Raw genomic sequence first — 23,088 nt, 5'->3', positions numbered from 1 at the left:
GTTAGTTTTCTAACAGTTAGTTTTTTTACAATGTTGGAGGACAGGGAGTCCACATAAATATAACTTCAGTCTTTTCTTCTGACTTTTATTTTTTTTCCCTTTCTCCCTGTAGCTTTTCTTCCTGTTTACGCAGCTTTTCAAAGACAATAATACAGCTTCTTTCCAACCTTCTATTTCTCTCTCAGATCTTGTTTCTCTCTGCTGTAGTTTTTCCTGTCCTAACCGGCAGCTTCTGTGCAGGTGTCTAATATCTTACAAAAACTCCTTTGCTCTTTTCATCTTTTATACAATCCCTAGCCACCTTTAGCTTTTCTTCCACAGCTTTCCAATCCTGCCAGTTTTCATCATGTGGAGCACAAATTTGAAAGAAAATCATTGAGCACATTGCTCTGCATCTTCCCTCAGCCTTGGCATGTTAGTAGCCCACACCACTGAATCTCCTGTAACCCAGGGTCAATGGATATAAATTAAAACCATTGCTGGCTGCCCATTAATAACAGTACTCACATAATTTGTCCAGACTGGACTGGGGCAGCTGCAGGTGAAGTAGCAGTGAGCAAGGAAGCAAAGCAACAGGAGCAGACAGTGGAATATCTCTTTCAGTGGGCACACAGGGAGGAGCAGGGTCTGGGCTAGGATTTACCTCAGGATATCATGTACCACCCCCACTCCCGAGATGCTGCTTTTCCCAAGCTCAGTTATCCCATGCATATCAATAGTCCATCCGCCCTGTGCATCAGTCCTGTAATCTATGTTGAAGGCAAATCAAAACAGTCTCTTTGAAACCCCCTGTGTGGGCCACACTTCTGCAGGTTTTGCCCCAGCATGTCAAATAATATATGGCCATTCTTCCTGGCATAATATCACTGTGAGTTTTAGAGATCATTTAGTAGTGCCAGCTATCTTCTCCCTGTTCTGCAGTGCCTCAGCTAAGGGCATCCCCTTCTTTATGCCAGGTACGTAGCTCATCTTTCCCAAAACCCACAAAGCTCAAGCTTGTAGAAGACAGGACTTGAACCTCCTTTAGAGATTTGACACTCAGTACTCAGTCCTTCCTTACTCCAGAGCTCCTGGGTGAAACCATCCACTGCTGCAAATTTGGATATCGGTGTTTGGAAGAAAACAGGCAAGGGAACAAGTGCCCCACTTGAGTTGCCAAGCTGTTAAAGAAATTTTTGACACTAAGCTCTCATGTTCACTAGATACATTTATTGGCACAGATCAAGCATGAAATCTGGTAGTCTGAGCTGGATGCCACAAAAGAGGAACCCAAAAATCTCTGAAAATCCCAGGGCAATTACAGCCTTACAATCTAAAATCTCCATCCCCCATAACCAGCATAATTTTCATTGCTATTGGAGTGATCATATTCATTGTCGTTGGAGTCACCATCTTCACTGCTATTGGAACTGTCACTGTCGATGTCATCATCATCACCATCTTCATTGCTATTGGAATTTTCATCACTGATGCCATCATCACCATCTTCATTGCTATTGGAATTTTCATCATTGATGAGATCATCACCATCATCATAGCCATCATCACCATCATCACTGTCATCGTTACCGTCATCACTGTCACTGTCCTTGCCATCAGAAAGGTCATTTTTATCACCATCATCACCATCTTCATTGCTACTGGAATTGTCACTGTTGACACCATCATCACCATCACCACTGTCATTGTCACCATTACCACTGTCATTGTCCTTGCCATCAGAAAGGCCATTTTTATCACCATCTTCATTGCTACTGGAACTGTCACTGTTGACACCATCATCACCATCATTATCACCGTCATCACTGTCGTTGCCACCATGATCATGATCGTTGCAATCACAAAGCTGATTTTTATTGCCATCATCACCAGTTTCACTGCTCTTGGACTCACCAGTTTCATGGCTATTGGAGTCACCCATTTCATTTCTATTGGAGCCGTTTTTGTCATTGTCAGGCACCGTGCTGGGCTCTTTCCCAGGCTCAAGGCTCAGAGTGCTTCCCAGCTGCCCTGGTGGTGGCCACCCAGCTGCAGCTACTCCATGGAACTCTGTAGGACAGCAGAAAGCAGCAGCATCAGCCCCAGCATGCTGCCCTTCCATCCACTGCTCCCACCCAGCAGCCCAGTTAACCACGATGCTGTGCTGTCTCCTCTGCAGCTTTTCCTGGTGAGTTTTCAGGGCTCTGCCTGAGCTCTGCTGCCCTCAAGGCTGAGGACTCACCACACTGGTGCCTCCCAGCTCACGGCAGTGTCATGGTGGGGCCGGTGCCTGCGGGTCTCTCCTGGGCACCTCTGCCCCGGGGCCAGCAGCCACATATGGCTGGGGACTCGGGGAGAGGTGGCACTGTGCCCCAGTTCACAGTGGCAGTGTGGCGAGTGCCACATGGCCCAGGCTCATCCCACCCCACTCCCCCCATGCCTTCCCTTGCCCTCACAAGGCAGCAACCTGGCACCTGCCAGCACCTGCAAAACACCTGTGATTCTATGAAAATAAGGAAAAAAACATTCTTAAATATTCTTCCCACCCACCCGTACTTGCCTGCAATGGGTGCTGCCTGCAGCTGCACCCACAGGGTGAGGAGCCCCAGCAGGAGGATGCTTCGTGCCATGCTGATGAAGTCTGTGTCCAGGGCTGTGACAACTGGCAATTTAAAGGGCCTCGCAGGCAGCCCGGGTCCAGGAATGGGAGGAGGCAGGCCACAAGTGACTGCAGGAACCTCCCACGTTTGCCTCTAATTCTGTTTACCGAAGAGCCACTCCAGCTCCACCCGCAGCCAAGGCAGGAGCAGGATCCAGCCTTGGCCGCGCTCCAGGGAGGACAGCACAGGGATTGAAGGACGCAAGGGGGAACCAGGACTGCGCAGAGGCAGATTCTTCCCTGCTGCTCTCAACAGCAATCCCCACGATGACCTTTATCGACGGCAGTGACCCCAATGCCGGGCTCTGCCCCAGTGCTGGGCTCTGCTGCAGGCAGGAGCCTGTCCTGGCCCTGCCATCCCGGATGGAACAGGATCAGGGCGAGAGCACCTGGCAGCAGCACCAGGAGCTCTCTCCTTGCACATGCAAAATGCCCTTCATTCAAGGCTCCTGTTTCACACGTGGAGATTCTCTGCAGATTGTTGGAGGTCAAATATTCAAGGCTTCATTTGAGCACTGTCTCTGAACCATCCCATTTCCAAGCAGAGTGCTCCAGCTCTTTCAGAGTTCCTACTGTCAGTTGCCAGGTTTAGGCACACAAATGAGCTCAAAGTCTCCTGAGGAAGTTAATGCTGACCCCCAGACCCATGGTCCTCCTGCTTTGTGGCCTCCCCGGGACCCCCCTTACCACAGGACAGCCCATGCAGCTCAGCACACTCTGGGCAAAGTCAGAGCTCAGTGTGTCTTTCTCCCAGATCAGCCAGACTCCATCAATGTGGCCTCCATGCAGCTTTTGGGAACTCCTGAACATGAATTGCAGGATTTAGTGTCCATGCATGAGAGCCATATTAATTTACACAAGCATTCAATAACCACATGAATTTGCAATGGGAGTGCACAGCTACTGCATGCACAAACACCAAATTAGTTACTGTCCAACAAACATCTGCTCCAATGAAACAGTGCTGCACTACAATAGATCTCTCTGGAGGAAAAGGTTTGGGACTTCAAGACAAGAGCTCACATGAGCTGAGGAGAGCACAGGAACCTGACTGCTAACTGCCAGCCACACTGCTGGCCTTCACCAGAGCCCCACAGTCAGAGTAAATGAAAATTAGATGTACTGCCACACTGCCTCCTCTTTTCTCTGCATGTGATCTCAGGGAAAGACATATTTAATATGTTTGAGACAGCAGATTAAGCTTAACTAAGATCCAATTCTATGAGTGCTAACCCATTTAAACCAAGTTGTTCTCCAGTCACCCAGGAGTGCGAGCTGGAATCTAATGTTCCAATTTTTCCTTCTCTATTTAATTATTTCTTTCTGAATTACACACAAAGCAATGTAAAATGAAGAGGGTAGGAGAACTTAAGGACTGGTCTGCCCAGGACACATCAGCACCAAGCACAAACGGGTTGGAGTTTCTGGATAATAGACAAAGTTTAAATTTGCATCTGTGGGGTGAGTGAATTAATTGGTTTGAGATTGATGTTATTATTACAACCCTAAGCTGGCACTTGACAGGAGCGCTGGAAAAGCAAAGTCATGCTCAAAGAGCTTTCCATCAACATCACATCAAGACGATGCAGGGCCAGTGCAAGGGAAGGAGCACAGCTCCGCACAAACCTCCACAAATCTGTGTGGGAAGAGGGCTCGTGGCAAGAAAAATGCTTTAAGTACAGGTTTATCCTTCTCCTCCTGCTGTGACTCAAGGTGGATGCAATTCCTCCCCGAACCACCCATGTCCACAGAGGTCTGGCGCTCCACACCTCGCAGCCGCCTGCGGAACCCGCCGGCCCGGTGCTCATCGCGGGTTTCTGTGGCTCTTAATCACCAGCAAGCCGGGCACCCCGGGGCAGGCACGGCTGGCCAGCCGCTGTCAGCAGCGCCAGCTCCCTTCCACGCACCTGGAAAACCATCTGGAACAACCTGAGGGATCGCAGGGCTCCTTCCGACCTCAGGAGTGCCACGATAGAGAGCTCAGCGCTGCTGCTGTCCCCGTGCTTGCCTGGTGGTGCCTCCTTTTGGGAACAACTCCATAATTCTGGCACATTTCTGTTTTAGCAGAACATAATCCTGGATAACATTGAGGGAGCTAACGGAGGAGAATGTCTGACAAGCAAATTGCTCTGATGAAATAAACACTTGAGGACACTGAGGGTCAGAGGGACTTGTCCAAAGTCTCCCTGAGAATCAAGCAGGATCATGGGTAACCTCAGCTGTGAATCCGGTGCTCGTGTCTGGCAGACATGCACCTACCACAGAGATCCACGGAAAAATCACCATTGAAAATCAGGGCCTGGAGGAGACCCAAATAAGGCACCACATCAGTTAGATTTAGGTGATCCCTGAGAGATGTTGTTCTGACACGCTCTTGAAAAGATATCCCTCTCCCTGCAAAAACAGTGACTCCATCATTGAGAATTTGTTCCAGGATTTAAGTCTTCTTCCAGGCTTCCATGGGAGCCCAATGTGGTCACTGTGGAGCCAACAGCTACAGCAGGAGAGTCACACTGAGGGGACACAGCCACAGGCTGCCGTGACAGGTGCTGAGAAACACCAGCACAACATCCTCTGGAGGCACCAACAGAGCCCCCACATCATGGGTCACAGAACCACAGAACAGTTTGTGTTGGAAAAGACCTCTGAGATCATCAAATCCAACCTTTGACGGATCACCACCTTGTCAATTAGATCATGGCTCCAAGTGCCACATGCACTCATCCCTTGAAGAAAAATTAAACAAGACTGAGCGTCCGGCAAAGCTGGTGGGAAGGAGATGCCACTTTCCCCCGCAGCACGGCTCAGGGCTGCCCCACTGGCACAGAGGACAGGGACAGCTTGGAGATGGCTGCTGGAGCACACCCCTGTTCTGCACAGCGAGAGCCACCCTGAGCCCTGGCAAATCCCCTGTGCTTGGTTTCTCCCACTGAATGATCTTGGAATGAGGAAGAACGTTACCAGCAAAATAGTAAATGGTTTATCAATCTGAACTGTTATCCAGCTGATTCAACAAAAAAGCTTCTCTTTGACCACAACACGAGGTAAGATTATCTGGAAAGCTACAGCAAAGTTGTTTTGACCATTCTGCACACATTATACAAGATGAGGAAATGCTTTGGGGTGTTTGCTCAGAGAGGCAATGAGAATCCAGAGAGAGGAATTATACGAGGAAACACAGGGATCATGGAGAGACTGGCATCCACACTCCAGCGGCAGGTACTCGGCTCTCAGGGCCAGGGGCACGCGTGTCCCGCTCCGGGTGGGACAGGGTGAGTTCAGGGGGCTGGGGATGCCCAGCCTCGGCCCGGGCACACCCGGCGCCCGGCGGCACCTCCCGGGCGGGCACGCCGTGAGCCCCGAGCGCACACCGGCGGTGCCCCGGCCCTGCCCGCTCCCGCCCGGGCTCGGCCCGGCCCGCGGCCCCGGTCGCGTCACATCCGTCGGGGCCCGATGATGCGGGCGCGGGATCCCCGCGCATCCGGTCCCCGGCACCGCCGCCGGCAGCGGGGCCATGGGCGCAGCCCGCGACGCGGAGCAGCAGCCGGGGCCGCCGGGCGAGGAGGGCCCGGGCGATGCCGAGGAGCAGCTGGTCGGCACGGTGAGCAGCGGCCGGGCCGGGCCGGGCGGGGCGGGCGGCGGCGGGGCCGCGGCTGACGCGTGTGTCCCGCAGAGCCCCTGGAACATCATGATCAAGCACCGGCTGGTGCAGCGGCGCGGGCGGCGCTCCCAGATGACCACCAGGTACGGCGGGACCGGGATGGGCGGCCAGGACGCGCGGGGCATGCAGGGGAAGGGATGAGCACCGTGCGGAGCGGGTTGGACCGGGCCGGGGCTGGCGGGTCCCCGCCGCCCTCCTGACCCCTCCACCCGCAGCTTCACGGACCCGAGCGTGTCCATGGACCTGCTGCGCGCCGTGCTGCAGCCCAGCATCAACGAGGAGATCCAGGGCATCTTCAACAAGTACATGAAGGTGAGCGCTGGGGACAGCCGGGCAGCGGCCGGGCCGTGGGGACAGCTCGGCTGCCTGTCTGTGGGAGCCGAGCTGACCCTGCACAGGCTGTCACCCTCTCCTGCCTTTTCCTCTCCAGTTTTTCCAGACGGCAGCAATCAACGTGCGTGATAATGTTGGGGAGGAGGTGGACCCAGAGCAGCTCATCCAGGAGACCTGCAGGAGCTGCCTGGAGCAGGTGGGTGCTGGTGAGGTGTTTCTTGAGGGCCCAGGCAAGCAAAGCAGCCTGGCTAGAATGTGCCCCTAGAATGTGTCACTGTGAGGAGACACCCACAGCCATTGTGTGACTGCTGTGTTGGGATTCATTCTCACTGGGAAGAAGGGAGCAGCTGAGGCTGGGCAGCTCATGCTGCTTCTGCTCGCTGCTGCTGTAGGAACATGGCACATGTTGGAGTCCCACAGAAACTGGCTCCCAGCACCTGTCACAGGGTCCTGGCAGGGTAGAGCAGGATTTTTCCCTTCATGTCTTGCTTATCTGCCAGTTCACCAGAATTTATCATGCTCAGATTGTGCTCTTGCATCTGGCTGTCTGTGGAAGCATGGCCTGGTAGCACTCCAAAAGCAAAGCTGTTGCAGGGCTTTTAGGCAGACACGTAGAGGTGGGGATTGCTTATGGGGCCCCCTCTGAGCCCAGAATCCATGGAACCTTCTTTGTCTTCCTGCAGGCCAAACTGTTGTTCTCGGATGGCAAAAAGGTGGTTCCCAGGTTGCCCCACGAGCAGGCAGTGCCAAAGGTAATTGTTGTGATTGTACACAGAGGTTTAAATGACTTGTGAGTGCTGGGAGAAGAGTTGGGATCACTTTGTTCTCTGGCTCTTCTTGGCTGCCAGTGCAGTAGTGCAGAGGCAGAGTGGGGGATGTTTGGCTTGAAGGGCATACAGGGCAAGGAGAATCCCAGGTGTGCTGCTTGCTGCAGTTCAGTGCTGCTCACGGAGGTGGGCTGGGGTCAGTGTTCACCTGGCCAGGAAGGGAGAAGAGCCCTGCTCATCCCACTGCCCTTCCTCTTCCAGCGTGCCCGACAGATGGATGAGGAGCTGAGCCGCCGAGGGAGCCCCATTCCAAAAAAGGTGGGATGCTTTTCCCCACAAGAGATGTTATGTTTTGGGAAGCCTGGCCCTCATTCCTGGCCATTCCACAGTGTGGGTGCAGGGAGGTGCACAGGCAGCTTTTCTGAGGCACTGGAGGTGCTCACTCTGGTGCAGGCAGTGTTTTTACCTGTGACAAAAGCAGCAGCTCCCCTGGGAGAGGGAGGGTTGCTCAGAGGGTTCCTCAGGCAGCGCAGCTGGGTCACAGAAGGGTTTTTTCCACGCAGAGGAAGGGGCGGCCTCCAGGACAGAGCCTGTCAAATGACCGCGGAGTCTCAGGCATGGCAGCGTGAGTACAACCCCTGAGCTAGAGCCCCTGTTTCGGGAGGGCAGGGGGAATGAGGCTGCCTGTGGGGAGCACAGAAACCCCACAGACTCCTCCTGCAGAGAGGTGATGGGAGCTCTTCTGGGTGTGGGCAGAAGCAGGGTTAGGTTGAGGTGTTCCCCTCAGGAGGCAAAGACATTAAAAGGAGGGATTTCAGACAGGCCCAAAGGGGTGAAAAGGTCCAGATGGACTGCCCAGAGTGAGTGGTGAGACACGGGGGATGGTGGGATCTGGGCAACCAGGAGAGGAGAGTGTGCAGCAAAGCTGAGGGTCCGAAGCTGGGTGCTGGGGGGAATGGAGGGTGTGAAAAACGGTGGATCTGGAAGGGCTTGGGCTCAGTCCCTGCTGCTGGTGGTGACTAAGCTGATCCCACTGGACTCATTCTTACTGTGTTTTCCTTCCCCTCAGGTGGAAGCTCAAAGTCTCTGAGCCTGTGAAAAGGGATGGACCAAAGGTATTAGCTGTCCTACACTGCTGGGCTCCCTCTCCTCCCCTTTGCTCCTGCTGGCAGAGCCCTGCAGCTGCAGGAGCACTGGAGGGCTGTGCTCTGCCCTGATGGGGCCTCGGGCAGGGGTGGAGCAAGAAGAGGAAGCGAAGTGCCCGGAGGCCTTTGCTGGTCTCCCCAGGCACTGTAGCCCATAGCCCTGCAGCGTGGTGCCGCTGAGGGAGACCTGAGGAGACCGGGAGTAGCCAGGAGAATCCCACAAGTGTTTCCCACGAGGGAAACTGCTTAGATCAGCCCAGATGGAATGTAACATCCCTCCCCTGCGGAAGGCTGGAGGTCATTGGCCTGCTCCCTCCCTCCCGGTCTGGAGGCAGCTCCAAGGTTCCCTGTCAGAGAGCCGAGGCTTGTGGAGCGTGGCCAGCAGCAACTTCATTTCTAATGTTGCCCCTTTTCCAATTGCTCTGTAGTGGGATCCATCCCGACTGACTGAAACCACAACCTTTGTGCTGGGATCTCGAGCAAACAAGTAAGGAACGGCCCTGTCGATGGAGGGTGGTGTCCCCAGGCAGGAGCCCGTGACACTCCTCCCGTCACTTCGCTTCTCTGCCTCAAAAGCAGTAGGAAGGGCTCGGGGAGGAGAGGGGTGTCCCTGTGCCACCGCAGCTGCCCTCCCCACTACCCTAACAGCCCTCGTGTTCCTATTGCAGAGCTCTCGGGATGGGAGGAACAAGAGGGCGACTCTACATCAAGCATCCCCACCTCTTTAAGGTCAGGTGCCACAGCCAGATGGTTTCCCATGGGAATCAGGAGCGTGTGCTTCAGGTCCCTTGTTTATGTCCTCCCCCATGCCCTTGTTTGTTGTCTTAGAGCGCATTCCCAAGGTTTGTCTAGCACACAACACGAGCCAATGGTGTTGTGTGCCTGCCAAGGCAGCGGGCTTGCCAGAGCCAGGGCTGAGGCTGGAGCAGGGCAGGCTGAGCGGGGGGCAGAGCAGAGCGGGGGGCAGAGCAGAGCGGGGCACAGGGTGCCGCAGGAGGGGGCTTTCAGGGGGGGGTCTGTCGCCCGTTCTCAGCTCGCTCCTTGCTGCTTTATTGCAGTACGCTGCCGACCCGCAGGATAAGCACTGGCTGACAGAGCAGCAGCACATGAGGGCCATTGGGGGCAAGATGGTGAGTACGGCAGGGCCCGCCGCAGGGCCAGGCGGCGCCGGCAGGAGGATGGGCAGGGTGCGGGGACACTGCGCTGCCAAGGTCTGTCCCTGCCCACAGCACTGGGGCACGGCCTGGAGGCACAGCTGGCTCCCACGGGGACAGTGGTGGCTGGGGGGGGTGGCCCTGCCCTGGCTGCCCCTCGCAGGCACCCTGAGGTGTCCCCTGCCCTGTGCCACAGGCCTACCTCCTCATCGAAGAGGACATTCGGGATTTGGCCGCCAGTGAGGATTACAGGTGAGGACCAAAGCAGAAACTCTGAAAGTGCTGCTGGGCCTGGGCTGCTTCCCGGGGGGCCCCACCATGTCCCACCTCAGTGCTGCATTGCAGGGGTGTCCTGTGCTGGAGGGACTCTCTGCATGATGGTTGGGGGCTCGGTTATGGTTGGGATTTGGTGCCCAGGGGGCCATGTTGGGCGACTAAGGTTTGGACTGGGTGTTGGTTGGGGGTCTGTGGTAGGTTTGGACTGGGTGTTGGTTGGGGGTCTGTGGTAGGTTTGGACTGGGTGTTGGTTGGGGGTCTGTGGTAGGTTTGGACTTGGTGTTGGTTGGGGGTCTGTGGTACGTTTGGGCTCAGTGCTGATTGAGATCCATGGTGGGTTTGGTGGGTCTGGGCTTGGTACCGATGTGTGCCAGGGGACATGGTGGGTTTGGGGTCGGCAGTGGGTGCTGCAGTCCCTCCATCTCACCCTCCTTCCTCCCCAGGGACTCTGTTGACCTGCGGCTGGAAGAGCTGAAGCCCTTCATCCCTCCAGCCTGGATGACTGAGAAGATGCAGAAGCACATGGAGACGCTTCGCCGCGGGGGGGAGGTGCCGCCCCCCGAGGACCCCCCCGAGCCCTGATGTCCCCCAATAAAGCCGCTTCGTTCCCACCTCGCCGCTTCCTGGGCTCCGGGCTCCGGGCTCTGGCCGCGTACGGCCTGCGGGACGCGCGGTTCCGCCCCCGCGGGGCAGCGGCCAATCACGGCGCGCCGCGTCACTAGCCGGGCTGTCAATCAGCAGCCGCTGGCCGTTACCGTGGGAGCCGCATCCTCGGCGGGCGGTGATTGGCCGGCTCGAACGGGGCTGCGCGCTGATTGGTGGAGAGGCCGCACGCGGAAACATTCAAACGGGGCGCGGGAGCGGGCGGGGCCGAGCGGAGCGGAGAGCGCCCGGGAGCGCGGCTGCGACCGAGCCGCTCCTGCGCCGGACACGGGTCGGGACCCGGCCGCTCCTGGATCGGAGAGCGTCTGCAGCGGGGGTTGGGATCGGGCCGCCGCCGCGCGGGAGAGCTCCAAGCGCCGCCGTTCGGCGCAGGACAGCCCCGCTAGGGGAGCCCTGACCGCCCTCGGCACCGGCGGAGCCGCAGAGGGGCCCGAGCCTGCCCCGGGCGGGACCGCGGGAGGGAGGGAAGGAGCCAGCGGAGCCCGGAGCGGCGCCGCCAGGGAGCGGGAGCCGCGTCCAGCCTGTGACCCGCCGGCAGCGGCGGCGGTGCCGGTGTGCCGGTCCGTGCCCCGGCAGCCGCTATGGCCTCACAGAACGCCGACCCCGCCGCCGTGTCCAGCGCAGCCGCCCGCAAAGCGGCTGAGACCGGGGCCACGGCGGCCCGCGGCGCGGTGGGGAAGAGGTGAGCGGGGCCGGGGCCGGGGCTGCGGGCGGGGGCTGCCCCGGTGAGCCGGCCGGTAACGTGCGCTTTCCCCGCAGGCTGCAGCAAGAACTGATGGCGTTGATGGTGAGTGGGGCCCCGGGGCCGAGCCGCGGTTTGGGGATCCTGGCACCAAGCCGGGTGTTGGGGGTCCCAGAGGCACCTGGGGCTGAACTGGGGTGGGGGGTGTCTCGGGTACCCCGGGCCGCCCTGACCGCTGTCCCCGCAGATGTCCGGTGACAAAGGCATTTCTGCCTTCCCCGAGTCCGACAACCTCTTCAAGTGGATCGGGACCATTGACGGCGCCGCCGGGACGGTGAGAGGCGAGATCCCGGTCTGGGGGGGGCTGACCCTGCCCCACCTTCCTCCCTTCAGCTGAGCGTGGTCCCAGCCCTCCACTGCCCCTGTATCTCTTTTTCCCCGAGGCTTCCCCGCACCTCTGGGGCTACGGCCCCCCCTGACTCCTGTCCCCCTCGATTCCCGCCCCCAGGCCTACGAGGAGCTGCGGTACAAGCTGTCGCTGGAGTTCCCCAGCGGGTACCCCTACACAGCACCCACCGTGCGGTTCCTGACCCCCTGCTATCACCCCAACGTCGACACCCAGGGCAACATCTGCCTTGACATCCTCAAGGAAAAGTGGTCAGCGCTGTATGATGTCCGCACCATCCTGCTCTCCGTACAGAGCCTGCTGGCAGGTGGGTCTCGTGGCCAAACTGCTGTGGAGTGCGGGGGGAAGGGATGGTGGTGGGGCTGTCCAGCCCAGATCAGATCAGGGCTCAAGGATGTCCAGCTGACCCAGCCACTGTTTCTTTCCAGAGCCAAATATCGAGAGCCCTCTGAACACACATGCAGCTGAGCTCTGGAAGAACCAAGTCGGTGAGTGCCTGAAGCAGAACCCTCCTGACCCCTCCCCAGCAGGATGGGCAGCGGCACAGCCCCCAGTGCCTGTCTGGCCCCACAGCTGCCCAGGCCACTCTCTCAGGACCCTTGGTGTCATGTTCCCCCTCTCTCCTCAGCCTACAAGAAATATGTGCGGGAGACGTACAACAAGCAGACCAAGAGCCAGGAGACCTGACCGTCACCACGGCCCCTCAGCACATCCCCTCCCTCCCTCCCGGCCGTCCCCCGCGTTCTGTATCATAGGCTGTTTTTAAATTAATGTCGCAGTCCGAGCCACGGTTAATGTATAAATAAATGCAGGTTTATAACTTCTGCAGGGGATTCTGTGGCAGCTCTAGCACACCCTGAGTGCCCAGAGGCCCCTCTGCAAGTGTGGGCAGGGAGGGTAGAAGGGATACTGACCCCTGTGGGGTAACAGGAGTTTATCAGTATTTGGGGACCTGGAGTGATCCCCTTCCATCTACAGAGAGGCAGCAGCCCCCACCATCACCTGCAAAGGCAGGGGTTGAGGACTGTAGGGATACCTCTGTCCCCTGCTCTGTCACAGGGGTGCCACCTTTGCTGCTACCTCCTGCCACCCTAGCTCACAGCACCCCACAGCAGTGCCCAGCACAGGCACCTCCCCAGGCTGCTCTCTCTGTGGTGCCGCTTCTCTCTGCTGGCTGTGTGGTCTCTGTGGCTTCCACTGTCCATGGTGGAATGTTGGCTCCGCTCTCCATCTCTGCCAGTGTGGCCCTCACCTGCTCAATCTCCTCCTCCAAGCTCTGGGTGGTCGGGGGCTGCGTGGGACCCCCTCCTCTCCGGCTGGGCGGCCCCCAGCCCCCCAGCCCAGTGCGCAGCGGGGTGACGCCACCCCCGGGCAGGGAGAAGAGCTGGCAGAGGTGCTGGGCTCTGTACAGGTCCTGCAGGAAGAGCTCCAGGGCGGAGAGGAAGAGCACCCAGAGCCGCTCCAGCTCCTGCCGCTCCCGAGGGCTCGCCGGGCCCTGCCGCAGCCCCGCCAGCAGCGTCTGCCGCAGCCCTGCGGGACAGGCCGGTGAGCTGGGGCGGCCCTGGGGCCAAGCAGCGTGGCTGCAGAGGTTCCCTTTTCCCCCCTTACCCGTGCTGAGCTCACAGGCCTCCGCGCTCCTCCTGCGTCGCTCCTCCCGCAGCCGGGGGCTGTCACCGCTCCCCCCGAGCTGCAGCACCAGCTGCCGGTGTCCGGCCGTGGCCTTGCAGAGGGCAGCCTGAGCTGTGGCACATGTTCCCACTGCCCCCCGCCCCCGGCACGCGTCCCTTCTGCCTGGTGCCATTACACCCCCTGAAAACGGGGCAGGGGCAGGATGCCCCAGGCTCTCCGGGGGGCTCCCTGCTCTGTGCCACAGCGCTCTGCTGCGGTATGAGACCAGCTCTGAGCTGTGTTTTGGTTCGGACTGCACGCCGCCTCATCCCCCTGCTGTGCTCCACCCCTGTTGGTCCCCCGGGAGCTGTGATTTCCAGCAGGCTGGCACAGAGAGATGGCTCTCTTCTGGCTTCAGAGAGACACAGAGGCAAGCATCAGCTTCCCCCTGTACCAAAGGGGCTCCTCCTCCCCTTCCACCTTATAGCCAGGTCCTCGGGGTAGGAGATGTGGGTCCCAGCGTGGGGCAGGCAGTGGTGCCTCTCTAGACCCCCTGTGCTCCCACAGCCCTGCCCTGGAGCAGGACCCTCGGGGCCGGGGCCGTGCTTCCTCAGCCTCTGGCGTGTGAACGAGCTGCTCTGCACGGAAACTCTGAGCTCAGCGCTGGCGCCTGCCCAAGAGGCCGTGGGAACCACAACTCTGGGCTGCCCCGGCAGCACTGCCCTGTGGTGTGAGCCCGCCCACGTTCCCTCCCTGGGGAGCAGAGCAGGGGCACACTGCCACAGCCCCCCTCCCCATGCACCCCCAGTGAAATCCTGCACCAGCAGCTCAAGCCTTTCCTCTTTAATTGAGGCTCGAATCAAAGCCACAGGTGACAGATGGGAGGAAAAGCTCAGCCGCCGGTGGTGAGAGGAGACCAGGACCCTGGCACGGAGCGAGGTCCCAGCCAGTGCTGAGGGCCAGATGCTGTGGAGCTGCTGCTCCCTGGACAGCAGGGGAGCAGGGCTGGGTGCAGCAGCTGGCCTGAGGAATGTCTGGTCCCTTACTGCACACCCTCCATCATCTTCAGGAACTCTGCAAGAGAGCAGCAGCCTCAGCCCATGGCCCTGCCCGGGTGCACAACATGGGTGCTTGGCTGGGGCCATTGCTCACCATCAAAGTCGATGCGGCCGTCATTGTTCTTGTCTGAGTCCTTCATCATGTCCTCTATGTCCTCATCAGTGACAGGCTCCCCGGTGGCTCTCAGGATCTCACCCAGCTCCTCGATGTCGATGAACCCATCCGCATTCCTGCAGGAGGGTGAGGGAGGGATGGCACCTTGCTTGCCCCCACAGACAGGATGGGCCACTTTGCCCCCACACTCACCGGTCGAAGATGCGGAAGCAGTTGGCCAACTCCTCCTCAGACTTGCCTTTGGCATCCTCTTTCATCTGGCGCACCATCATGACCAGGAACTCCTCAAAGTCGATGGTGCCGCTGCCTGTGGGGAGGGAGCCAAGCGTGGGTCAGGCTGCCTGCCCAGGCTGCGGTGCCCACCCCTGCCACCAGCCCCCAAGGGCTGCTCACCGTCCTCGTCCACCTCCTCAATGATGGCATCCAACTCCTCTTTGGTGGGGTTCTGGCCCAGCATTCTCATCACCGTCCCCAGCTCCTTGGTGCTGATGTCTCCACCGCCATCAGCATCAAACATGTCAAAAGCGGCTTTGAACTCTGTGGAGAGACAGGTCAGGTCTCTGAGCAGTGGGACAGAGCCAGGCCCTGCACCATGGCTGGCCCCTGTCCCTGCTGTCCCCACACTCACCCGCAATCATCTCCTCGCTGAGGAAGGCACGGGCTTCTGCCTGCTGGTCCGTCTGCAAGGCAAGGGAGAGGGGTCACCCATGTCAGGCCAGAGACCCCTCATACAGCGTGGCCCAACAATGCTTGGCTGTGGGAAGAGCCTCTGCCCTGCTGCAGGACAATCCTGTGCTGTCATAAACCAGACTGTCATAAACCAGACACCAGCAATCCCTACAGTTGTGATGCCTTCCAGGCCATCCATGAACATGGAGGGCTGCAGGGACCTGCCTGCCTGAGTCCCCCGCTATCTGGGGGGCTCCATTGTACTGGGGTCACAGTCCCTGCGTACAGCCTTGGCATCCTGGGCATGCAGTGCTATTTTTGGGAACTCCTCAGCTCCCCTTGTAGGGATCGTTGGGGCTACAGCCGTGGCACCTGTCAACCCCGATCGAGTTTCTCCTGGAGGCGCAGGCCGCCCATGGAGCCAGCAGCAACGCTGTGTCGCATGACCCAGCACTCGGCTTTCAGCCACCCCTGCTACCCCTGCCTCTGTGCAGCCCTGAGCTCCGAACGGGGCTGAGATGGTGTCCCCAGGCACCCCCTCAGCAGCCACACAGTCATCCTCAGACCCGTCCTGCGGGGACCCTGCGTCACCCCAACGCCTCTGTGCCCTCACCGCCATGCTCAGCCCAGCCCTGGGGACCGTATCCCTGCTGCCCTCTGCAGAGGCAACTCCACAGCCCAGGCTCCCCTGGTGCCTCCTGCCCTGTCAGGTCTTGTCCTGGCACACAGCACATGCCACACAGCACACAGGAACACTTACCATCTTGGGAATTTATGGAGCTTCCCACCCCCAGAGAATCACCGGCTCCTGCAGCAGGAACTCCCAGAAGCTTCGTGGTGCCCCTGGCACCCCAATTTGTAGTGTCTCCTCTGTGGGATGTGCCTCCAGCTACTGCCCCCTGGCCCCCTCAGCCTATCAGCACTCTGGCAGCACCCAGCCCCTCTCACTGGCAACTGGTGCCTTTACCTAATTTAGCCAAAGCTTTATTGGCCAAGGGCTGGGATTAACATGGGGATGAGGCTGGGATGGAAATTCAAGCCCTTCAGGAGGGAGACCAAAGCTGTGGCAGGAGCGCAGCTCTGCCCACCCCCAACACCCCCATCCAAGGCAACTCAGCAATGAGGGGGTTAAAAATAGCCCTGGAGCCGTCGGCATCACCCGGGTAAGGGGGACAGAGTCTCCCCTGCGCAAGGAGCATGGACTATCACCCACTGGCCCCTGAAAATGCAGCCCTTCCTGGCCCAAGCTTCCAATACCAAGCTGGTTTTCCCCAACACAGTGTCCCCCCCCTGCACCCCCATTTTCTGCTCCAGGGGGCCTAGGCAGAGCAGTGCTGCAGCCCCCCACCCCACATCAGGAAGGGGTCCCCTGTGGGGCCTGGGGCATGAAGTCCCTGGAGAGATTTGGAGCACGAACCCTATGGTTTGGGGTCCCCAGTGCTGTTGGCACCTGTTTCCGGAAATGGCTCCATCTTTTCGTGCTTCTGAGGAGTGGGAATTATGCCCGGTGCCTCCTCGAAGGCTCAGTCCTCACACTCACAAGCCCGTGCCAGCCACTGCTGCCAGCACCGGCTGGGGCCGGTGGCTCTGGGGACACACTGGCCAAGTGGCCCATGCCCTGTGGTGCTCGGAGCCTCAGGGCTGCAGTGGTGTCAGGGTGACAGATCTCTGTCCCATAAAGACAGGGCTTTTCTGGCTCCTGATTTTGCTGGTTTTTCCCCACTCACCAGGTGAGAACTGGGAACAAGTCCAGCCCCTAGTGCATCCCACCCTGCCCAGGGAAGCTCAGGGGTCCCATCTGAGCCCGGGTGGGGTGCAGGGTACTGGAACAGGGCACTGTGAGCGAACTATGGACAGAGCGATGGCAGCAGCTGGGCTGGTTCCTCGATATTTATAGACATTCCCAAGGAAGCAGTGAGGAGTGAGCGGGCAGGCGCTAAAAAAGGCTGGGCGAGTGCCGGAGGTGCAGTCTGGCCATGGGGCGCGTGGTGAGGCCGACTGAGGCTAGGGTGGCAGGGTGCCAAGGTGGCCCAGAGGACATCCTAGTGGCATCAGGAGCCTGAGTCTGGGCTAGCAGGATACAGGGGTGTTGGGGAATCTGGCTGTCAGGGCACAGCGGTGCCAGGGTATTTGGGTATCAAGACCCTGGGACACCACAGCGCCGAGCACCGGAGTGTGTGGCTCCTGTGGTCCCAGGGCAGATATCCGGGGCTCGGCCCGACCACGACATCCCGGACAGCGGACAGAGGAGCCGAGACCGGGAAGGGCGGGGTCGTTCCTAGGCAGGGGCTGCGGGCAGAGCCAGGCTGAGCCCTGACCCTGCTCCGAGAGTCCCGGGCGGTGCTGCACGGACCGATCCCGATCTCGGGCAGTGCCGGGAGAGCCGATCCCGATGGTGCCGGACGGTGCCGCAAGCGCTGATCCCGATCCCGGCCGTGCCGGGCGGTGCCGGCTCCACCGCCCCGATCCGGGTTCCCGGCGGAGGCGGAGCCGCGCAGGGAGGATCCCGGGACGAGCCGTGGCGGAGCGGCCATCGCTCGGCACCACCCGGCTCGGCCCGGCCCGGCCCGGGGCAGCGCGAACGGACCGGGGCGGGGGCAGCACCGGGAGGGTGCCTCGGGGCCGGGCTGTCCCCGCGGGGGGCCGTGCCGCGGTGGGCAGCCCCCGGCCCCGCCGTGTGGCGGTGCCGGGCCGGACCCCCCGGCAGCGATGGCCGCCCGCATCCTGCACCGGCTGCGGCACGCGCTGGCGGGCGAGGCCGGCCGGGAGGAGCCGGCGGGCGGCGGCGGCGAGGCCGAGGACTGCCCGGAGAGCTCGGAGCTGGAGGACGACACCGAGGGGCTGTCGACGCGCCTCAGCGGCACCCTGAGCTTCACCAGCCACGAGGACGACGACGAGGAGGAGGAGGAGGGGGACGGAGCTAGCGAGGAGCTGGAGGAGCCGCCGCAGGCGCCGGGGGCGGCAGCGGGCACGGAGGACGGAGGCAGGTGCTGGGGCGGTGAGCTGGGGGGACTGGGGTGACTCCAGGGACACTCGTGCGATGGTGGCGTCCGGCAGCCCGACAGATGTCAGAGCCCTGTCCCCACGGAGGGCACTGACACCCCTCTCCCGGCACAGAGTGGGTCTCCGCGGCGGAGCGTCCCGGCGGCAGCCTGCTGACCCGGCAGCTGCAGGAGCTGTGGCGGAGGTCGCGGGGCAGCCTGGCACCGCAGCGGCTGCTCTTCGAGGTCACCAGCGCCAGCGTGGTCAGCGAGCGCTCTTCCAAGTACGTGGTGAGTGAGCCCGGCGCGGCTGGGCGGGCACGGGTTGGGTACGAGTCCCGCTCTCCCCGGGGCAGGGATCCCACGGGGCTGGCGCTTATTTTTTTCTCTTTCCCCGTGCTGCTCGGATGGTGCCGGCGGCTCAGATGAGCCTCAGGTAACTATTGCTGATGGGTGCTGCGGCTGCAGCAGCCAGATCCACTCCCTTCTGCTTGGACAAACTCCCCCAGCCCCTTTGAGGCCGCACACACCCCGCTGTGCTTGTGCCAGGAGCAACATGCCCGCGGCACTGCCTGACATCTGCCTCCCCCGCAGCTCTACACCATCTACCTGATCCGCTCTGGCCAGTTTGACAAGGCCCCTGCCACCATCGCCCGGCGCTACTCGGACTTTGAGCAGCTGAACCGTCGCCTGCGCTGCCGCTTCAGCTGCGACATGGCCAGCGTTGCCTTCCCCAGGAAGAGACTGCGCCGGAACTTCACTGCTGAGACCATTGCCAAGCGGAGCCGAGCCTTCGAACAGTTCCTGTCCCATCTGCATTCCATCGATGAGATCCGCCGCTCTCCTGAGTTCCTCGAGTTCTTCTTCCTGCCGGACCTGCAGGCCGCGCAGCGCCTGACCTGCACCGGCATGTACCGCGAGGCCCTGGCCACCTGGGCCAACGCCTACCGGCTGCAGGACCGCCTGGGGGTCTGCAGCTCCGGCCGCTTCCTGCTGACACTGGCTGGGCTGGCCGTCTGCCACCAGGAGCTGGACCAGCTCAGTGAGGCCCATGGCTGCTGCGAGCAGGCGCTGCAGCTGCTGGAGGCCCAGGGCAGCCACCCACTGCTGGGACCCTTCCTGCAGGCCCACGTCCACCTGGCCTGGAAGGTGGGCAAGGACAAGCGGAGATCGGAGGCCCGGCTGCAGGACCTGCGGGACGCTGGGCTGCCCCTGCAGCAGCAGCCATCCCTGAAGGAATGCCTGATCAAAGAACCTCTGGAATGAGCCACCTGTGCTCACGTGGGCGGGAGGGCAAGGGCTGTGGGGGAGCTCACACGCCTGTGGCAGCTGGGAACAGCGAGGGAAATGCCATGGGTGGCAATGGGGCAGGGGAGCAGCACTGCAGTCCCACGGGCAGCACAGTCCACGCCTGGAGCTGCCTCCTGAATGCACTTTCTCTGTGGTTAGACTGTTTTGTGGGGCTGGGGACTCATGGGAGTCCACCACCCACACTGGTGCTGCCAGAAGCTGCTCCCCCTCTGCAGGGGATCCTGGAGTGGCTGAGACTTTAGCTGGGACATACTGGCACCTTGCAAGGGAACGGGAAAGCTTCTGGCAGGGTCCAGGGCTCTTGCCGGGAACTTCCCATAAAACTTACACAATAGAAAGGACTTTATTTAATAAAGTCTTGGCAGGAAGAAGAGCAAGGCGCCTGCTGTGTCTGTTTAGCCGTACTACCCCAGGGCATCATCAGTGGGAGGCCTCAAGCCTCCACATAGAGGTGGGAGCTGCCTCATCCCCTTCTCCCAGCTCCCAGCTGGGCCCAAGCCCAGTCCTGGGGAGGAGCCCAAGGACAAGCAGAAGTAGCAACTGAGGAGTCAGGGCAGTACAAGCAGTGCAGAAGTGAGAAGAGGAAACAACCTGTGCCAAAGTAGCACCTTCCTCTCCTGTGACCCAGGCTGGCATGGGGACAGCGCTGATCCACTGTGCTCCTGGCACTGCCCGCCCTTGTGCAAGCCCAGTCACGGGTCCAAGGGGACAAACTCCAGGGACAGAGTCCAGCTCTTCACACAACAGCTTTATTTTAAGGTGCGTGAAGGATAGCTGATGGCAGCGTGTGCTTACATGCTGTGCAGCTAGCAGCTGGTTGCAGCAGCGATGCTCTGTTGGTCACAGTCTGTCACAGACACCTCTGGCACTGGGACCTCCTGCAGTCCTTGGTCCCACCTGGTCTCCTTCCTGTGCCTGTCCAGGTCCTGTCTTGATCTCAGGGTCCCTCCCTTGGCATGCCTGAGCCCCAGTCTATAGGGTCTCCTCAGCTAGAGCTTGCTCTGGGTTGGTGTCTGTTCCACCCTGATGACACCTTCCTGTGCGCAGGTGACAGCCAGGACCCCATCCCTGCGCCACAGCCGTCCCTGCACCAAGCCCCGGCACCCACCTGCAGAGAGAGACTGTCAGACTGCAGCCCACTGCCCCCAGGACAGGCAGGGCTGCCCTTGGCCATGAAGGTCTCCCAAAAACCCACTAAGGACTTACCAGCCCAGGGGCTCTCACACTCGTACAGCATCCAGTGGTCAGCTCTGAAGGGCGCATGGAACCACATGGAGTGGTCAAGGGACACCATGAACTTGACGCGGTACTGCCGGTGCGGGAGCAGCGCCGTGCCCAGGAAGGCGTAGTCAGAGATGTAGGCAGCCACGCAGCAGTGCACCTTCATGTCAGTCTCCCCTGCAGAGCAACCAGCGCTGCCCATCCTGCGGGGGCCCGTGGGACACGTCTGGGGTGCAGAGCCCCAGGAGCTCCGCTCCCCTGGAGCCAGCTGCCAAGCACAGCTGGGATTCTTCCAGACTCATTCCCTTTGCCATGCCATGCCATGCCCCAGCACGGCTCACGGCATCACCTCTGCACCCACACCTGTACTACAGCCTTGAAGTGCTCAGCCTGGGGCACAGGCAGCCCCCTAATCACAGCCCTCCCAGCCCCCTCTGCTGCAACACTGCTCCATGGTGTGAGCTGCTGCTTAAGCCCTTGGCTTGGGAGGCACCTGGAGCCAGCAGGACCCACCTATGTAGCCTCGTGCTCGCACCCAGAAGAGCTGCTTCGGCTCCTGTGGCTCTGAGCTGAATATATCTGGTGGGTTCACGGGTTTAATGTCAATTGGCACATCTTGAGCTTGGATCTTGGTGAGACGTTTCCTGTATCCCTCAGCCACATTAGGATTCCTGCAGCCCAGCACAGAGAAGCAGGGTTAACACCAGACAGGCAGGTTGGAACACATCCTGCTGGCAGCAGCTCCAGCCCAGGGACCCAGGGCCACACTGAAAGACAAGAGGGGCACAGCTCCTGTTGCGTCCTGCTCCTCTCTTCCCCTCCAAGGCATATCTGAGAACTCCTCAGACCATACTCTCCCTCACCTCCCTATGCCCCAGGCAGCAAGGTGCATCCCTGGCGTGTCCCTTCCACCCCACTCACTGCAGGAACTTCTGGATGAGCTCCTCCTGTGTCAGCAGCTCCTCGGGGGGTGGCACGGTCGGCATGGTGAACTGGTGCTGCACTGGGCTCCCCTGCGAGAGCTGGAAGGAGGCCTGGCAGGTGAAGATCGGCTTTCCATGCTGGATGGCCTTTACAGAGCGAACAGAGAAACTCTTCCCTGTACGGGTCCGCTCCACCTCGTACAGCACCGGCACCTTGGGGTCCCCTGGGACGGGAAAGGGACGCTCTGCCGCCGGGCCACGGCGCACCGCGCACCGGCGAAACCGCCCGCAGGGCCGGGCCCGGCAGCGCCGTTCACACCCTCCCTGCCTGCTGGCACCGGGACGACGGCGCCTCCTCACTCCTGCGAACTGCCCCAGCGTCCCAAGCCCTTCCGGGCCCCTCCCGAACCCCTGCGCCCCGTCCCGGTTCCCGGTTCCTCGGGCGCACCTGTCCGCACGAAGTAGCAGTGCAGCGAGTGCACCTGCTCGTCGCGGCTCACGGCATGGGCCGCCGCCACCAGCGCCTGCCCCACGATCTGCCCGCCGAAGAGGTGCTGCGTGGCGGGCACCCAGTGGTGCTGGCCCCTGCGGGGAGAAGGCGGCCGCGGTGAGGGTGGCGGCGGAGGAGGAGGCGGCCCGGTCCCGCTGCCCCGGCGTCCACCGGCACCTGAAGAGGTCGACCTCCAGCCGCTCCAGGTTCAGCACGCTGGTGATCAGCACGCTGCGCAGGTCCCCGGACGGCGGCGGATGGGATCCCGGTCCCGCTCCAGCCCCGCCGGCGTCTCCCGGGGCCCCCATCACCCCCGCGAACCGGGACCGGCGCCGCGACCCGACCAGCACGGCGCACCAGGAAGCACCGCCCATCCGCGGGGCGAAGACCGCCATATGATTGGACGATAGAGCCGTCAGTCACCCTTGTCTTGCCAGGGTGCTCTGGGTTGGTTGGTTCGTCTCCTGTCAATCGGGAGAAGACGGCGCTGATTGGTCAAGATCAGGGTGCGGGCGGTGCCCGGCCGGTTTAACGGGGATGGCGGGTGGGCTTGGCGGCTGAGCGGAGAGGGTCCGGGCGTTCCCCCGCGCCCGCCGCTCGCCATGCGCCCGCTTCCTCGCCTGCGAGGGCTGCCTCTGCGGGCTGCGGAGCTGCGGCCCGGTGCGCAGCCACAACCGGCAGCACGGCACCGCTGTCCGCCAGGACGTCAGGTCAGCAGCCCCTGTGGCAGGGCCGTGCGCCCGGGGTCCCCCGGTGTAGCACCGCCAGGCCCTGTGGAGCCGCCGCTTGGGCCCAGCCCAGCGCTGCCCCGGGCACAGGCCCTGTCCCGTACCTGGCTTTGATAACCGGGCTGATCCCGGTAGAGGGATGCCCCGGTACCGGGGCACCGCCAGCTGTGCCACACACTTGATGTGTTCGCTGGATAGCTCCTGCCTTTTCCGGCTCAAGACTCCAAGCAGCGGCATCTGCAGCATTCTCCAGCTGTCC

At 60.8% G+C, this 23,088-nt stretch overlaps 6 protein-coding genes across 9 annotated transcripts; 3 read left to right on the top strand and 3 right to left on the bottom strand.

Moving 5' to 3' along the window:
- Positions 1-5,474: 5,474 nt before the first annotated feature.
- On the top strand, positions 5,475-10,586 carry DNTTIP1 (deoxynucleotidyltransferase terminal interacting protein 1). 2 transcript variants are annotated; one of them, XM_038159316.1, is made up of 13 exons: positions 5,475-5,857; positions 6,312-6,382; positions 6,515-6,611; positions 6,730-6,828; positions 7,316-7,384; positions 7,661-7,717; positions 7,963-8,024; positions 8,469-8,514; positions 8,973-9,031; positions 9,213-9,273; positions 9,603-9,674; positions 9,895-9,950; positions 10,418-10,586. In XM_038159316.1, the coding sequence occupies exons 1-13, from the start codon at positions 5,744-5,746 to the stop codon at positions 10,554-10,556; spliced, it is 1,002 nt and encodes a 333-aa protein (XP_038015244.1). In that variant the 5' UTR covers positions 5,475-5,743; the 3' UTR covers positions 10,557-10,586. The 2 variants fall into 2 exon arrangements, with proteins under 2 accessions (XP_038015244.1, XP_038015245.1); XM_038159317.1 differs by lacking the exon at positions 5,475-5,857 and adding an exon at positions 6,080-6,239.
- A 121-nt stretch (positions 10,587-10,707) lies between these two features.
- On the top strand, positions 10,708-12,549 carry UBE2C (ubiquitin conjugating enzyme E2 C). Its single transcript, XM_038159320.1, has 6 exons — positions 10,708-11,319; positions 11,397-11,424; positions 11,567-11,653; positions 11,828-12,032; positions 12,154-12,213; positions 12,354-12,549. Exons 1-6 carry the CDS (start codon positions 11,219-11,221, stop codon positions 12,410-12,412), a joined length of 540 nt encoding a protein of 179 aa, XP_038015248.1. The 5' UTR covers positions 10,708-11,218; the 3' UTR covers positions 12,413-12,549.
- A 147-nt stretch (positions 12,550-12,696) lies between these two features.
- LOC119710345 (regulator of G-protein signaling 9-binding protein-like) lies at positions 12,697-13,639 on the bottom strand. The gene is made up of 2 exons (XM_038159318.1): positions 13,334-13,639; positions 12,697-13,255 (listed from the first exon to the last, which is right to left on the bottom strand). Exons 1-2 carry the CDS (start codon positions 13,524-13,526, stop codon positions 12,822-12,824), a joined length of 627 nt encoding a protein of 208 aa, XP_038015246.1. The 5' UTR covers positions 13,527-13,639; the 3' UTR covers positions 12,697-12,821.
- Positions 13,640-14,161: 522 nt separating this feature from the next.
- Positions 14,162-16,044, bottom strand: TNNC2 (troponin C2, fast skeletal type). The gene is made up of 6 exons (XM_038159321.1): positions 15,936-16,044; positions 15,135-15,186; positions 14,900-15,043; positions 14,699-14,813; positions 14,486-14,622; positions 14,162-14,407 (listed from the first exon to the last, which is right to left on the bottom strand). Exons 1-6 carry the CDS (start codon positions 15,936-15,938, stop codon positions 14,376-14,378), a joined length of 483 nt encoding a protein of 160 aa, XP_038015249.1. The 5' UTR covers positions 15,939-16,044; the 3' UTR covers positions 14,162-14,375.
- Positions 16,045-17,162: 1,118 nt separating this feature from the next.
- On the top strand, positions 17,163-19,844 carry SNX21 (sorting nexin family member 21). 3 transcript variants are annotated; one of them, XM_038158806.1, is made up of 4 exons: positions 17,163-18,162; positions 18,293-18,447; positions 18,582-18,592; positions 18,751-19,844. In XM_038158806.1, the coding sequence occupies exons 1-4, from the start codon at positions 17,885-17,887 to the stop codon at positions 19,420-19,422; spliced, it is 1,116 nt and encodes a 371-aa protein (XP_038014734.1). In that variant the 5' UTR covers positions 17,163-17,884; the 3' UTR covers positions 19,423-19,844. The 3 variants fall into 3 exon arrangements, with proteins under 3 accessions (XP_038014734.1, XP_038014736.1, XP_038014735.1); XM_038158808.1 differs by lacking the exon at positions 18,582-18,592 and having other exon boundaries at positions 18,293-18,440; XM_038158807.1 differs by lacking the exon at positions 18,582-18,592 and having other exon boundaries at positions 17,170-18,158.
- Positions 19,845-20,194: 350 nt separating this feature from the next.
- On the bottom strand, positions 20,195-22,579 carry ACOT8 (acyl-CoA thioesterase 8). Its single transcript, XM_038158810.1, has 6 exons — positions 22,279-22,579; positions 22,060-22,196; positions 21,610-21,835; positions 21,202-21,359; positions 20,674-20,865; positions 20,195-20,575 (listed from the first exon to the last, which is right to left on the bottom strand). The coding sequence occupies exons 1-6, from the start codon at positions 22,494-22,496 to the stop codon at positions 20,457-20,459; spliced, it is 1,050 nt and encodes a 349-aa protein (XP_038014738.1). The 5' UTR covers positions 22,497-22,579; the 3' UTR covers positions 20,195-20,456.
- Positions 22,580-23,088: the final 509 nt, after the last annotated feature.

This window comes from Motacilla alba, chromosome 20 (genome assembly GCF_015832195.1).
Source record: "Motacilla alba alba isolate MOTALB_02 chromosome 20, Motacilla_alba_V1.0_pri, whole genome shotgun sequence".
NCBI lineage: Eukaryota > Metazoa > Chordata > Aves > Passeriformes > Motacillidae > Motacilla > Motacilla alba.
Note: the sequence above shows the minus strand (reverse complement) of the source record. Positions and strands in the feature narration are given on the sequence as shown.

What these genes read in the sequence shown, in the direction of transcription:
- DNTTIP1 (XM_038159316.1), top strand. Translation starts at nt 5,744, where the DNA reads ATGAGGAAATGCTTTGGGGTGTTTGCTCAGAGAGGCAATGAGAATCCA. An exon ending in GGAGTCTCAGGCATGGCAGC is followed by an intron (nt 8,025 to 8,468) that starts GTGAGTACAACC and finishes CCTTCCCCTCAG; the next exon opens with GTGGAAGCTCAAAGTCTCTG. An exon ending in GGGCCATTGGGGGCAAGATG is followed by an intron (nt 9,675 to 9,894) that starts GTGAGTACGGCA and finishes CCTGTGCCACAG; the next exon opens with GCCTACCTCCTCATCGAAGA.
- LOC119710345 (XM_038159318.1), bottom strand. Translation starts at nt 13,526, where the DNA reads ATGGCACCAGGCAGAAGGGACGCGTGCCGGGGGCGGGGGGCAGTGGGA. An exon ending in GGCCTGTGAGCTCAGCACGG is followed by an intron (nt 13,256 to 13,333) that starts GTAAGGGGGGAA and finishes CCTGTCCCGCAG; the next exon opens with GGCTGCGGCAGACGCTGCTG.
- SNX21 (XM_038158806.1), top strand. Translation starts at nt 17,885, where the DNA reads ATGGCCGCCCGCATCCTGCACCGGCTGCGGCACGCGCTGGCGGGCGAG. An exon ending in GGCACGGAGGACGGAGGCAG is followed by an intron (nt 18,163 to 18,292) that starts GTGCTGGGGCGG and finishes CTCCCGGCACAG; the next exon opens with AGTGGGTCTCCGCGGCGGAG.
- ACOT8 (XM_038158810.1), bottom strand. Translation starts at nt 22,496, where the DNA reads ATGGCGGTCTTCGCCCCGCGGATGGGCGGTGCTTCCTGGTGCGCCGTG. An exon ending in CTGGAGGTCGACCTCTTCAG is followed by an intron (nt 22,197 to 22,278) that starts GTGCCGGTGGAC and finishes TTCTCCCCGCAG; the next exon opens with GGGCCAGCACCACTGGGTGC. An exon ending in GTGTGAGAGCCCCTGGGCTG is followed by an intron (nt 20,576 to 20,673) that starts GTAAGTCCTTAG and finishes CTCTCTCTGCAG; the next exon opens with GTGGGTGCCGGGGCTTGGTG.
- UBE2C (XM_038159320.1), top strand. Translation starts at nt 11,219, where the DNA reads ATGGCCTCACAGAACGCCGACCCCGCCGCCGTGTCCAGCGCAGCCGCC. An exon ending in CGCGGCGCGGTGGGGAAGAG is followed by an intron (nt 11,320 to 11,396) that starts GTGAGCGGGGCC and finishes CTTTCCCCGCAG; the next exon opens with GCTGCAGCAAGAACTGATGG. An exon ending in GCTCTGGAAGAACCAAGTCG is followed by an intron (nt 12,214 to 12,353) that starts GTGAGTGCCTGA and finishes CTCTCTCCTCAG; the next exon opens with CCTACAAGAAATATGTGCGG.
- TNNC2 (XM_038159321.1), bottom strand. An exon ending in CAGCGAGGAGATGATTGCGG is followed by an intron (nt 15,044 to 15,134) that starts GTGAGTGTGGGG and finishes GTCTCTCCACAG; the next exon opens with AGTTCAAAGCCGCTTTTGAC. An exon ending in CGGCCGCATCGACTTTGATG is followed by an intron (nt 14,408 to 14,485) that starts GTGAGCAATGGC and finishes GCTCTCTTGCAG; the next exon opens with AGTTCCTGAAGATGATGGAG.